The sequence below is a fragment of the Ambystoma mexicanum genome, chromosome 8 (genome assembly GCF_040938575.1).
Source record: "Ambystoma mexicanum isolate Mex_15411 chromosome 8, UKY_AmexF1_1, whole genome shotgun sequence".
NCBI lineage: Eukaryota > Metazoa > Chordata > Amphibia > Caudata > Ambystomatidae > Ambystoma > Ambystoma mexicanum.
Window position 1 is genome coordinate 508,799,567 of NC_090929.1, and position 14,928 is coordinate 508,814,494.

Consider the following 14,928-nt stretch of genomic DNA (forward strand, 5'->3'; position numbering starts at 1 on the left):
TTTCTAAACCATTATTGTCATTGACCATTGCTTCCAAGTCTTTGTAATTGGTTATTTATATCGGGCTTAATTCCCAGAGGTTTCTAAGCGCGGACCCAGGGATCGAACCTGTGTTGCTCTGCGTCGTCATGCTTCCAAGGCGAGCGTATTGCCCCTGAGCTATCCTCCCTTTGTTCATGCAGTTTGAATATTAGAATGTTCCAACATGAAGAATTCTGAATTTGCAGAATCATGATAAAGCAAATATTTGCAAAATACCGACATATCCTGCAGTCAACAGACTGTGGCACCAAAGGCTATAAGGATAGGGCAGTGGGATGGAGTGTTGGGGGTAGTACAAAGAAATAGCCACTGTCAGGGTCCACATGTCGGAATAGCACAGGTTGGGATTTTGGGATGCATCCAGTTCAGCCGCTTTTGTACAAACTACCTCAAATTGTCCCATCCGTGAGTAAAAACAACAGTTTATTAAATGCTGATTCATGGTCGATGGATGTTGTGTCATAAGGTACCAAAAGCAAGAATAATTTCACTTATTCGATTTCTAAGAAACTCATCTTATTTCAGAGGACAGGGGCCCTGGAAAAGTTTTAGGGGGTTGATGGAAGAATCCAGTGAGAAGTCAGGATTAATTCGATATTTTAGGAGAATGGTGGAGGTGTATAAAAAGCACCACGCTCCTAAAAGTCCTAAAAAACGAGTCTTTATCCTTCCACTATTTCATCTGCTTTTAAAGCAAGAAAATATACAGGAACAATAAGTGCCTCTGGAGGTTTAAGAGCATGATTGGTAACCAAGTCATGAGAAAGAGAATACAGTTCTGTCTCCAGGGAGGTAACCAACATGAAGGTGATTAAAGATGAGTTGAGCACTCTGTGGACACCCAAGAACAATTTAATTTCTTGGGCGATTGTGATAACCAAAACAACTTGATATTTTGTTGGCAAAAGACACATTTGAAAAATGTAGGTTGTCCTGGTCGAAGGACCGTCCCATTTGTTGCCCATATTTGGTAAGTGGATAAACAGATATTGAAAATAATCTTTTGAAATCCAGCGTTCATAGTGGTGCTGGATTGAAAATTACAATGCCAAAGACTCTGCTCCATTTTATGTCAAGGGCCAGTTCAACCTTGCACAAGTGGTGGCAGTCAGAATTTGTATAAAGTCCTCTACTCTTGAGGTAACATCTATCTAGCCTGTCTGATAGAGAAGGTAGCAAGCTGGATGCCTTTGAAAAGAAAGGGTAGCACAATCAGCTCCAATAATAAAAGCAAGAAACCTGATAGGTATTTTCTCATATTATGGCAGTGGTATGGGATGAGATGGGCTTATTTATTCAGTATTTCCCCTGGGAAAAGCAAGTAGAAGCGGCAGCAATTCAGTTGGATGGTCAACATGCTTCTAACCTATATTTTAAGAAACCTACACTCTGGCCTTAGGTATATGAGCAATGGTATGCTCCAGAGAGGCATCAGTTGCTCTAACACACTGCCTTTGGACTAAATGCCCAGTCCTACACACTGGTTCAATGAAAGACTTGTTTGTCAGAGAATTGCTGAAATGCTACAACAATCAATATGAATATTTATACAGCCAGCACAATGGAGGTAAAATATCAAATGAGATTGCATACTTCTTTGTGTAGTGCAAGGCAAATATCTTTGGAAACATTGAGGTTTTTACACCCTTTTCAAAACCTCTGACATTGTACATGGACTGCCTTTTGCAGTTGCCTGCACTCAGTGAGAGAAACATTCTTACAGGTATGCTAAATCTCAAGGAGGAGCTACAGACATTCTAGTCCTCTACATTTAAAGCAGGCGGGACTGCTTTGGAAATCCTACCACTTTTCAAACCCCGCTGGTACGGAGTACTTTAAAATTCTGTGCTTTTTAAAATGTAGGAATCAGTATTAAATATAAACTGGTCGTAACCTGTATTTCATAAACAGCATGTTCCTTTGTTACATCAAATGCTTTTGTACTGAGGTCCACTGTCTGAGTCTGGGGGCCAGATCGAACAAGTTACTTACCTGTATCTCCTGTTCTCCACCATGGTTATCTTTCATGGATTCACATGCTTATGAATATTCCCTGCTGTCAGGCTGGGAATCCTCGTAACAATAAAGTAGTTTTTTTTGTTTGTTTAAATTTGGGGGAAATGGGATGGGGGAGGATAAATATCTGAATGAGGAAGGAGCTTTCAGGGATATATATTTAGCAATGAGGTGGGATGCCAGGCCACATTATTTACTGTGAAACCTATGATGCAATGTAACTTCAAGTTTTCAAGTTAATAAAGTGTTTTATAAAAAAATCTATAAAAAAACAAATTCCCAGTTCTGATATAACACCAGTCTCTGAGACGCATAGATTTGTGTTCTTTTTGTTGCTTCTTAATTAAAGGAACCATGATCCCTAAAAAAAGCACACAAAAAAACAATGAAGCAGTTTTGCTTTCAATTTAAAACTGGTTGGACTTGTGTAGGCCATTGCGGTCACTTTGGGCCATACTGCCCCACCCAATGCCAGTGGTCCTCCTTTGCTCCACCCCTGGTGGCCATCTTCAGATTTAAAGCGCACGTAATATGGCAGTAGGAACCAAGACGAGAGCCATAGAGCGGTAGGAGGGATCCATGAAAGATACCCATGCTGGAGAACAGGAGTTACAGGTAAGTAACCTGTTCCTTCTCCAGAATGGGATCTTTCATGGATTCTCATGCTTATGAATAGGATTGCACAGCAGTACATGTATACAACCAATGCAGCCATGAACTCGCCTCAAGCAAATAGATTGTGAAGCACTGCCTGTCTGACACAAGACTCCTCCCTGAGATACCTGTCAATGCAGTCGAATTTTGTGAAGGTGTGGTAGACCTCCATATAGCAGCCCTGCAGATGTAGAGCAGAGATACCAGACATGGACACTGTAGTAGAAGCCACAGCTCTGATGGAATGTGCCCTTGGTCTACCGGACAGTGGCCTGTTTGCAAGCCGATGACAATGTGAAATGCAGCCAGATAGCCACTTTGAAATGGAAGCCATGCACAGGTATTTCCCTTGTTCAACATGTCTAAATGGCACAAAAAGTTGTGAAGCTCTGTGAAATGCTTTTGTACGTGCAAAATAAAACTTCAAAGCACGACAACACCCAGTGAATGCAATGCCTTTTCTGCCGGGGAGGTACGGGGATGGGACCGGAGCCTAAGGCCAGCAAGGCATGCTTCTCCTTTAAGAATGTGCATGCAAAGGCACGCTACAGGCCTTGCCACACCCTAGATTCTGCCCGCATGCTCCAGACTCTGCCTGTTTCTCTGCATGGGTCAGACGCCCAACAGAGCTTTTCTCTTAAGTTTACATCTTTCTGGCAGTTGTTGATCTTACTTTCTCTTTCTCCCACTCACTATGGTTCCTTTGCTGTGCATGCCATGTAAAGCAGGGTGTTTAGTATGCCCACGGTGTTGCCCACCATTTTCGGGTGCAGACCCCCACTCTTTGTCTAAAGTGTTTGGGGCCTTTTCACCGCTGAAACAACTGATGCACTTTCTCAGAAGTCGCTTAAGTACCAGCTGCTGTGCTAAGAGAAGATATTCAAGGTGAGTCCTCTGGATAACATCATAAGCTTTGTGCTTTCATGAAGGTAAGTCTTTTTGCTCTGCACCCCAACCTGGTGATACCTTCTTTGGAGCCTACATAGGTGGGAGGGCCCAATCTGGCCTATTGCGCTAGCCACTGCACTACCGAGGTCTGCCCCGAGACCTATATGCAGGCTGTTACCGGTGGCTGCACTGAGAAGTCTGTCACTGAACCTTGGTTTAAGGATACTTACGTTTCTGTGAGGGCTAGTACTGGGGGCACTGTCCTGAAGGGCATTCCGGCTCGTACTGGGGTTCGACCCCCAAGGCCCATAACCCGCTGCATACTGGGCGATTCTCTCAGGGCCCACAGCAGCCTCTGTCTGTGGCTAGTTCTGCACGCCAAGCTTCTGAGTGTCATGCTTCAACCGCTATGGTCACCATTTCCGTTCCCTGCTGTGGATTATGATGGTGTGCTGCCCTCCGGTGGTGAGTCTCAAGCCAGTCACGGGAGATGCCTCTCCGGCAACTTTAGAAACTACAGGAGCAGGGAACTCGAGACAGGTTTCTGCTTACAGAACGCCACCCGCCCTCCCTCCTTCCCCCACAATGCCATTGGGACTTCCTCCCTTTTTTCTTCTGTGGACTGGGCCCCAGTCTTAGGGGCCTACGATGCTCCACTACTTATGGTGTCCCACAGCAGTTGGTCCCCGTAAGGGTGTGGAAGGAGATCGACACACAGGTGGCATTGTTGTGGTTACAGACTTTTATTTGGGTAAAAATAAGAGGAGCATCCTAACTGTCCCCAACACTAAGAGTGGTTTCCCTGGCTCAACTAAATAGGATTTTTCTAAAGAAAATAGTCCACCGTTCTGTGCCAAAACCTATTTCCGTCCCTTACACTCTTAGCTAAGGAAAAACAAGGATCTTCTTAGTCCAGAAGAGTGACTCCCTTCTTCTGGACTGAAACTTTGTGTTCACCTCCTGGTGATGAGGCGTGTTCTATCTTCAAACTACTTTTTCGGTTCACAATACCAGGGGCGGGTATAAAAAGGAAGGCTGCGATCTGTAATGAGGTAGCTCCCTTACTGTTGGTTGTGCAGCAGTTGCTCTGGCAAGGTTATACCAGAAGTCTTACCTCAAGTACTGATGACACTTTGAATTGAAGCCCTAGGGACCTGTTGTGCCCACCAAATCTGATACCAGGTGTAAAACCTGAGGATGTGGAACTTCAACAACCCATGAAGAACCACCACCCCGACAGGTGAGAACAGAGCTCTTACAGAGCTTTTAGGTCTTCCAATGCTCTCTGGTACACTCAGAGTTGTCTAGGGCCTCTCCACAACCTTGTTGTTCTTGTCGAATTATTTTATATCCAATGACTTCCTGGGTAGTCTCTCTGGGATCACTCACGGTTCCAACTTTGGCAGGTTCTTCAGTCATCACAGATTCTTTGGGCCTTTCCATTATCTCTTTGCTCTCTTAGCACATCAATTCCGTGTGTTTTCATCACAAACCCTTATTTTCTCATAGTTCTCTTAGTTCTCCCCAGGCACTGCTAAGGGATACCTCGCCGCTATTTTGGTTTTCAAGAGACCCCCGGAACAGGGCTTGTTCTTCACAACCACCACTATCATGCAGTTCTTGCAGGGTTTGGGTAACCAGTCTCCTGCATGCAGTTTGTGGTTCCAGCGTGAGAAATGCATCTGGTGTTGATGTTCCTTATAGGAGCTTTGTTTGAGCCCCTCCATTCCTGTTCTATTAGATAGCTTAACCTTAAGTGATTTTCCTGGTTGCCATCACTTCCGTGAGATGTGTGAGGGAGCTCCAGGTGTTCTGTTCTTTGAGAGTGAGACCCTCTTCCAAAAGTGATCTTGTGTTTTTTCATCTCCCTCAAAAGATCCATCATCTTGTGTTTTTTTTCATTTGCCTCATTCTTCTAACGCTGAGGAACTGTTGCATCTGCTGTACCCAGTACAGGCTCTCAGCTACTATGTCTCTCGGACGAGAGAGGCTAGAAAAGATCACCAGCTTCACATTGGTCACGCTGAGGCTTGTACTGGCAGGCTAGTGAATAAAACAGACCATGTCAAGGTGGATCATTCTCTGAATGCTATGATCTGGGTGAGAGGAATGTGCCTGAGGGTCTCAAAGCCCATTCTACCTGCGGAGTGGCTGCCACCTCTAATCCAGCAGAGGGGAGTCCATGTCCTGGACATCTGCCAGGTGGCAACATCGGTGTCTCTGCACTCTTTTGATTAGCATTAATGCTTGAATTCCCTTTCAGGCCAGGAAGCCTGTTTGTGTAGGTCGGTCCTCTAGAGTTTTCTGGTTTAGGTAGTGTCCTTGCTCTCCTCCCACCCCCAGATTTATGCACTGCTTTGGGAGTCTATCATAGATGAGGAATCCATTAGAAGAACAAATGACTTGCCTCTCTGTAATGTTCTTTCTGATGGATGTCCCTCCCAGGGATTCCTCATTGCACTCCCTACCTGCCCCTCTCGGCGGACAGCTAGTACACCATCAGTTCCAGTGTGGCTCAGAATGTTAGAGAAAAAAGTTGGAACTGAGGTCACTTGGCACGGCACCTCCATATATACTGGCCTGCAATGTCATGTCCAGTGGGGGGGGGGTACATAGAGGCGTTGGACAGAGCTGCGCTACACCCCTTGGCTGTGGTAGTTTCAGAACAGCTGCACTGTGGATATGATTATCATAGAAGAGGAATCCATGAGGGCAACATCCATCAGAAAGAACATTACCAAGAGGTAAGTAATTTGTTCTACCCACACTAGAGCCTTAGCTGGGTAAATTTCCAATTGTGAGACTTGTAACATGTTTACCAACTCTCAGTGAGGCAATCCACATCAACTATAAAAAGCTAGTCAGGGGGGCATGGCTAGGCTTATCATCAGCAAGATGGCTCCTTAAAAGCCTCTGACAAATGCTTTGCACTAACGTCTGGTCTACTGTGACTGGTGTGTGGAGTCCTAGCAGGAGCTGTGGAGGAGAGCCTGCAGCAGTGAGCATTGCTTTGGGGGGCTGTGGTGCTGAGTGACCGGCCCCGCAGGCAAGTGGTGCGGCTGGTTTGGAGCAGATTGCATATGCCGCCTGCCGGGTCCTCTGCTCTACAGCTGACAGCGCAGCAGAGCCCACTGTGCTGCGGACAACCTACCTATTGTGATACCCAGGCCGAAGAGGCGGTGAAGGAGATGTGTGCCGGGTTTAGGCTGCGCGGCGCTGCTCAGCACGTTGCAGACCCCAGGAATGACTGAAATACTCAGGTACCCCTTTTAAATCTAACATTGCCCTTACTGGATGAGGAAGCATTTTGTATGTCATCAGAGGGCAACAAGCACAGTTTCTGCCTTCCTTCTACTCTGCACCTATAGGAAGCTTAACAAGGAGTGACAGCCCGTCATGTAGCAACGTCTTGGGGTTCTGTGAGACAAGCCTCTGAATAACGTAGTCACTGCTGTTGCAGGTGGCCTGCAGCTCCTTCGAACATGGCATGTGATCGTCAAGGCTTTTCCCCCTCGATGTACATTACATTGGCCAGCAGCTGAAGCGCTGGCAGGGCGGTGACCAGCATCTTAAGCACAGTGTGAACCCCGTAGGGTGGTCCCAAAGGGGCTGGCATGTTTGGCCGTGACAGGGTGGATGGCGCACAGTACGTGTGGCTCTTGAGTGGTCCACTCCCAGATTCCGACTCCTGCCTGCACCAAATCTCCCAAGCCAGGGAAGCAATGTGACCTCTCCGGAATGCTGCAGCCAGCTGACAAGATTAGACCCAGTGAGGTGGTGACAGCTCAAGTCCACGGGCGGATCTGCTTCTGGCCCTGCTCACGTAGATGTCCACCAAGACGAATTTATATGAATTGGTGGCGGAAATTCAAAAGGAATGCACAAAAGTACAGAGTATCTCTCTCACAAGATTGAGAAGGTCTGATCTGGAAGCGCATGTTCACCTTGATATCGTTCTACATTCCTAATGTGGGGCAGGATAATTTCCTTTTGCACGCACTTGTCTTCGCTGATGGACAAATCTTGATGGGGCAATTTTAACTTTGTGCCCAATCCTCTGTTGGACAAATCTCTACCTGCTAGACTTTAAGCATGCAATATCCTTCATGTCGCTACTTCGGGAATTGGGGTTGGTGGAGGGAGGCTGTTTCATGAAGATGATAGGGATTTTTCATTCCATTCATGTTTTCACAGGGGCTTCTCCAGACTAGACCTCATATTGATCCCCAGAGCGCTATGCCCTTGCGCACATGGGGTGGACATAGTAACAAGGATGCTCTTAGATCATGCACAGGTATTGCTTACTCTGGCAATTGTGAGCAGACCAGAAAGGATAGGCACCCATGGAAGCTCTATGACCCAGTGCTGAGGCACCGGGTGCTGTGTAGAGAGATAGGTGAGGTAATCACTAATTACTTTCATTAGAATAGCTATTAGGGCCCTCCCCCCCAGGGGTAGTCTGGTAGGCAGTGGTGCGGGGGGAGCTAATCAGCAGAGCTGCAGCTTACACTAGGGAGCGGCAGCTGGTCCAGACAGGCCTACAGGAGGAGGGTAAAAGTGCTGAACAGGAGCACACGAGGGGCTACTCGCGTGCGGCTTTATGCAAGCTGAGAGTCGCGCATAAACTGTTGGAAGAACATCTAGCAGACAGGACAGCCCAGGCAATATTACTATGGTAATGGGAATAGGTCTAATCGTCTCCTGCTGGCCGAATTGAGAAAACTTCTAAAATTCAGAATACAGTGTTGGCCCTATGGGATGGAGAGTTGAAGCGTGGTGAAGCTGACAAATTGGGGATATTTGAGACCCACTTTAGGGAGGCGTTTCCTTAGGAGGCCGGCCCGTTTGATGCTCAGCTTAAATACTTGGAAAGCATAGGACTACCAGGGCTGTCAAATGAGGAGTGCAATGCGCTGGAGGGCCTGATCTTGCCAGGGGAAGTATAATGGGCTATTAAGACAAATAAAGCTCCTGGTCCGGATGGGTTTACGGCTCCCTTTTAAAAAGTATTGCCCTCTCCTGGTGCCCCCCTGACGGATGTCTTGAATTAATTCTTGGTTGCAGGTAGGACTACTGCTTCCATGGATCTCTCTGCTACTGTTTTGATCCCAAAGCCGGGGAAGGATCTGGCACTCTGTGATTCCTATTGCCCCATCACTCTCATCAATATAGACTTGAAGCTGTTCTCTAAGATTCTGGCACAACGTTTGATGGGGGTTCTCCCAAAGATTATCGATGGTGATCGGGCTGGGTTTTTCACGGGGCACAGCACCAATGACAATGTGATGCGAGTTCTGAACTTATTGGAAGTGGGGCAGGCGTTGGGGGCGGACGTGGGGATAGTCGCGCTCGATGCCCATAATTCTTTCGACAGGGTGGATATAGGGTGGACTGGGGGTACCTCCGGCGCATGCTGAAGTGTTTGGTTTTGGTCCGGGGTTTATCCAGTGGGTCATGGCAATCTGTCGGGACCAGTCGACCTTCCTTCAGGTTAACCAATGACATTCTCCTGGCCTTTCGATAGTCACGGTTACAAGACACGGATGCCCGCTGTCCCCATTGGTGTTGGCGCTGAGCATGGAGCCGCTTGCTTGTCACATTAGGAATAGCGCTGTCATAGAAATTATTGTGGTAGGTGGGGTAAACTATAAGATTTCTCTCTATACAGATGACATTCTGCTAACCTTGCGGGACCCCAGTACCTCCTTGGTGACGGGGTTGCGGGAGCTGGCGGAATTTGGGGTGGTCTCAGGCTTCAAGGTCAATTACGACAAATCACATGGGTTGGATATCTCGGTGAAGCCTCAGGATAGGGCCACCTGTGAGTGCTCTGGCTCGATAAAATGGCCTCGGGAAGGTATCCCCTACCTGGGTGTGCCGATTCCAAGCAAAGTCTCAGAGGCTTTCCGCCGAACTTCCCACCCTTGTTTCAGGAGTTGTCTGATGGTTTAGTGAGTTTGGGGAGGGCAGGAAATATCCTGGTTCGGCAGGATTGCTGCGATGAAAATGGACATGATCCCTAGGCTGCTCTATCTCTGTCTGGTGTTGCCTGTCAGAATCCCAGACTGGGAGCTGCGCACCCTGCAGGGAAACATTTTTAAATTCATATGGGGGAATGAATGGCGAGAATTTTTAGGAGGGTGTTGTTGAAGCCTGTGACTGTGGGTGGCCTGGGGTGTCCTTGATACTTCGCTGTAATTTGGCCACACAGATCTCGCATGTGGTCACTTGGGGCAACGTTGGAATGCACTCTAGATGGAAAGGGATTGAACAGGTCCACTCATCAGTGGCATTGGAGTAACTCCCATTTGTGAAGAAGGGTCCTCTTGTGGGAGCTGCTGGGGTCTCCTTGCTAACTGCAACCAGGAACACACTTTATTGCGTGGGGAGGGTGCTTCGCAGATGGGGTACAGTATCGGGTGCGAGACCACTTGCGCCCATTTGGAATAATCCAGGCTTCCAACCAGGGTGCAAAAAAAAGTTTTGGGGCGTGGGTTGCTGTGGCACTGGATAGCCTGCAGCAGCTGTAAAGGGATGGCTACCCCTGCCCTTTAATGAGTGTAAAGAGGTCTTTGCTGTACCCGAATATTAGTGGTTTTGCTACGCTGAATTGCAACATTGGACTTCTTACCCTCCCACGAAGTGGGGGGGGGGCACTGAAGGCTCCTGAATTGGCTATTTGGGAGGGGGGATTCTCTAGGGGTGTGATTTCTCAAATATATAAGTTATTGGCCACAGGGAACCCAGTAGTGCACCTGCCCTACATGCTTAAATGGCAAAAGGGTCTTGTGTGGGGGACAGGGGGTTGATGGAGGATGAGGTGGTGTTGAGAATATGGGCACGGATGCACAAATCCTATAGATGTGTGACGAACAGGGAATGTTCCTACAAATTCTGTTACAGAAGGTACCTGACACCGGAAAGATTGCACCAAATGTTAGCTGAGTACTCAGAGAATTGCTGCCGTGGGTGTGATGCAGTGGAGTCTCTCATATGGTATGGACATGTGGGAAAGTGAGTCTCTTTTGAAAGAAGGTGTTGTCTAGAATCCAAGCTATCGCAGGTCTGTCACTACCAACGGATCCTCGCATGGTATTGCTGGGGGATATGGGAGACGGGGCATTTCCCCTGCCGGGTCCCATGGCTATGTTGATTGGTCACTTTCTCCTAGCGGCTAAGCTGACCATTGCCCGAAACTTGAAATTGGTTGAAGGGCCGATAGCCCAGATGTGGTGGGTGAAAGTGTGGGATATTTTGGTGGCAGACAAAATCAGCACTGTGTGAAGGGAGATGCGTCAAGTATGTAAATACCTGGAGGCCCTTTATTGACTTTGCAGAGAAGTACCCATCCATGGTTGCGAAACCTCTGATTATTCATCAATTCATGTCATTATTGTGACACCTGATGTGTGGGGTACGGGGCAAGTTCTGAGGGCAAGTGACGATGCTGGGGGGGTGTTTTTTTTTCTTTTTTAAATAATGTGCTACGGAGTATGGAGTGCTGTGAATCCTGCCATTATGCTTATATTTGTTGTGATTTATGTGTCCATGCCATTTACCACAGTATGATAAATAAAAGTTTTCGGGAAAAGAAAAAAAAAAGCTAGAGACTGACAACATTAGTCCTGTCGTTTGGATGATACGTAGGCGACACAGGTAAACCTTCAATAATCCATATTGCAATTTCTGTAGTGTTTGCACATCAGACACCCCTGAGATGGCCCCAGTACTGCAGCCAGGGGACAATGTCACAAGGGCCATTGGAATGAAACATGTGTTGGAGGACAGAAGGTTACAATTAACTGGTGTTCTGCTTCTTGCACTGCAGCCACTAAATAAATAGGAACGTACATACAAAATTGATGTATAACATGATGACTAACTGTGATGCAAGGTTGTAAATTTGTTTTCTTTCTTTCACAGAGATGTAATAAAAAGAATAGACCAGTCTGAATTTGAAGGATTTGAGTATATTAGTCCAATGTTGTCGTCTACGGAGGATACGGTGTGAAGGTGCAGCTTTTCTCTGTTGATGGATAATGCGTATGAACCCCAAATGGTATCCTTAACTACAGTATATGCATGCGAGGCTCGGGAACTGATGAACAGTGCGGGAACAAAGACAAATAATGAGAACGAAAAACAAATGACTGCTGCTGAAAATCAAAGGCGAAGTATGGAATTGTAAGGGGCATTTTCTGTTGAACTGTATCAGCTCCGAGACATTAGGATGCTTACACAAGCAGTTGAATTATCATCGAAGGAATTCACGTTTTTGTGTCTGCTCCATGGTTGACCTTCAACATCCATTTATTACGTCTTTGATTGCCGAGGGAGGAAGGGGAGAAGCCAGAATAGACTTTTCCCTACTACATCATTGCCAGATCGCTTCGATTGCTGCATCAAATGCAACACACTGGGCTTTCCAAATCTTCGAATGTTACATCCTAAGGAAATGTTAATGCGCTGTTGAAAGCTTATTCTTTTTATGACGTTTTTTAACAAGTGGTACACATCCAAAAATGTCTTCACATCGTGAACTGGAGTTGTGTTTTATTGGTAGTTAAAACGTGGTTTAGGTGCAGAGTCAAAGTGCCTAAATGGATGCGCTGCATCTAAAACAGGTTTTTCTGATTTGGTACTTTGCAAAACAGTTATCACTAAAGGAATCTTGTCATGCTATTTTGGTCGTGCTATTTAGGTTATCTAGGGATCAAACTATTCTGATGAATAACTTTTGGGGTGCAAAAAACAAGCTGATCGATATTGCACACGGAATAGGAATGCCATGAAAATGATAAATCAAAAGCAGTTGAACCTCAAAAGCAATAACCGGCCAGAAACAGATCAAGGAAAATACCAAAATTTGCACGTGGTAGTTTGCTGCCAGATTTCAAACAGTGCCTAAGTCATGACTTACTTTGTGTGTTAGTTGATTTTTGCAGACTTCTTTTTCTCTTATCAAACTGTCCAAAAAATAGCAGAGTTCATTGATTAAAGGGTGTATATCAATAGCCTTAATGTAGAGCAGAAAATATAGACTATCAATATTAATCTTCTTTACTAATAAAGCACACCTCCTACTTCTAATAAAGTGAATCTGTTTTAGAATCCTCCATGTACATACCTTGAATGGAATGCTTTGTAAATTGAGCCTCCGCACCTCTGCCGTAGTTTTGTGAGAGGGAGAGAAAGCACCTTAACGTGCAGATGTGCAAGTTGTCGATTTGGCCTTCTCTTTGCAAAATGTATTATATTAGGGAACGTATATCAAAGGGATTGACCTCAAATAGTTGACCTATGTAAAAAGAATAGCCTATTTCTTTATTTGAAGAACAAAATCTGTACATTGCTTATTTTATAACTTCCAAAAAGTCTTGTAAAGTCCCTTTAGCCTCTGCTGCAGATACATTGGAGGCAGTATCTCGTTTTGCTAGATTTCACTGTAAGTACGTTTTGTGGCTTGTAGTACAAAATAAACTTTGTAGGTGAAACAGTACATCATTTAAACCCTGTGCCATGACACCTTGCTGGAATTTATGCAGGATGAGCCACGGTTTTACTCCTCCCCCTTCCATTGTTTAATATTTGAAATGTAGATTTCTCAGGGTGCAGCACTACATTAGGGTAACGGACATGGCATCTTTCCAAGCTTCAATATATAAGTTTGAACAGATAAATGCAAATCATTCTGTATTTGCATACCTTTCCTATTCTTCGTTCCACTCCCAATTGTTATGACTCCCAGAACTAAAACTGGAGTCTTCCCCAGGCTGCCTACTTATTCGAGTTTGCTCTGCAAAGTTTCTGTGGCTTTTTCTGGTTATGGTAAGGCGTGACCACCGGTGAATAGAACTTTGGTTCGAAGGGCCTAACCTTGTATTCTGCCAGGTAATTAAATCATAACTTGTCTTTAATTCATTCATGTAGCCCTGAACATCAGTGTTGTATTAAAATCCTTAAAGTTTTACCACACAAGTTTCATTGTATGGTAACCTGCTTTGCAAAGCAGCTCTTATAGAGGTTGGTCTAGGTTGTTCTTTGATAAGTCTTGTGGGGACGGTAATGAGGAGTTCTGTGAAACTAAAAATAATCCTCTCATCCACCAAACCTTATGTGGCGTACAATTATGTTTTGGGAAGGGGTGGGGTTATGCTGGGTGTAAGAAAAAGATGTATATTTGCTAAAAAAAAAAACACAATTTTATACTATTAATTTAAGGCATTCAAAATGTTGCTCTGTTGCCAAATAGTTTGCTGGTTACACGTTTGGTTGCTCGTGTGCAAGTGTATGAAGAAATGTTCTGTTCATAATGAAGGGCAAACTTTTTATATGAAGATCTTGTTTTTTAAATAATGAAAATGAAGGATGTAAATTACATGTGTGGTTTAAAAAAGAAAGAAAACCTAATATATTGCAAACTGACCTGGTACTGGTATATAGCTGTCTTATTTGAACTAGTAAATGAAAGATCTTGCTAATTTAATGATTGTAAAACAGTAAATATGTTCTTGTAGTTTTGTATGATTATTTAGTTAAGATCTTTGCTGCCCAGTTTTAATTGTGCAGGTATGGTGTACTAACCCATAACAGCCGAGATCATTTATATTCTTGCACATCAATTAAAGTCTTTAATGAAAAGCTATTAGCTTGGCATTGTTTCTACTTTCTCTGCAGATGGTTGCTATGAGAGAGTCTTTCTTTGTATGTGCTTGTGTCAGATGCGGATCCAATGAAAGGCTGTATGATATAAGGTTCTCCAGGGAAAGCTCTCCTCATTGTGCCTAACACCACTTCTGGAAAGACCAGTTTTGGTGGGGTCTTTAGATTTCAAATGCATTTTATAATTTGCTTAGAAGTCCAGCAAGTGTACACATTGTGATCCAAGCTTTTGAGAAATTAGTAAGAACCTTCCCACTCTAATCTTTACAGGAATATCTAGCTTGTTTCACACAACACTATGAAAAGTCATATTGTGTCCCTGCAATTGGTCAAGTATTTACTTCTTAGCAAATGCAGTGTTTATTTTAAATCTTTTCTGGGGTTAAGTGGGCATAACAAAATCAAGTGATTTAATGGACAACAGAATAAAAAAGGCATCATTTGGGAAGAGATTCTCCCCTACAGTTATTGATGAGCTGCAGTATGCATGTGTAGTCTCGATATTTAACTATGTTAACCATTCTTCCATCTACCCTGATTTATATACTAACTTGTTTTCATATAGCAGAAGGTAAAAGGCATATTTCAGTTAATGAAAATACTATTTGTAAACCATATGTTTTATGATTTATGGAATAAAATTATTTGTTTTCAGCTTGCAAACTC

General features: G+C 44.8%; 1 protein-coding gene across 3 annotated transcripts in view; it reads left to right on the forward strand.

The window, feature by feature from the left end:
- PRKCZ (protein kinase C zeta) overlaps positions 1-14,245 on the forward strand; it is a 1,951,357-nt gene extending 1,937,112 nt beyond the window's left edge. For all 3 annotated transcript variants that reach the window (XM_069610174.1, XM_069610176.1, XM_069610175.1), the window contains one exon: positions 11,524-14,245. In XM_069610174.1, the coding sequence (XP_069466275.1) occupies positions 11,524-11,611 (88 nt within the window). In that variant the 3' untranslated portion in view covers positions 11,612-14,245. The remainder of the gene's footprint in view (positions 1-11,523) is intronic.
- The last annotated feature ends 683 nt before the right edge of the window (positions 14,246-14,928 follow it).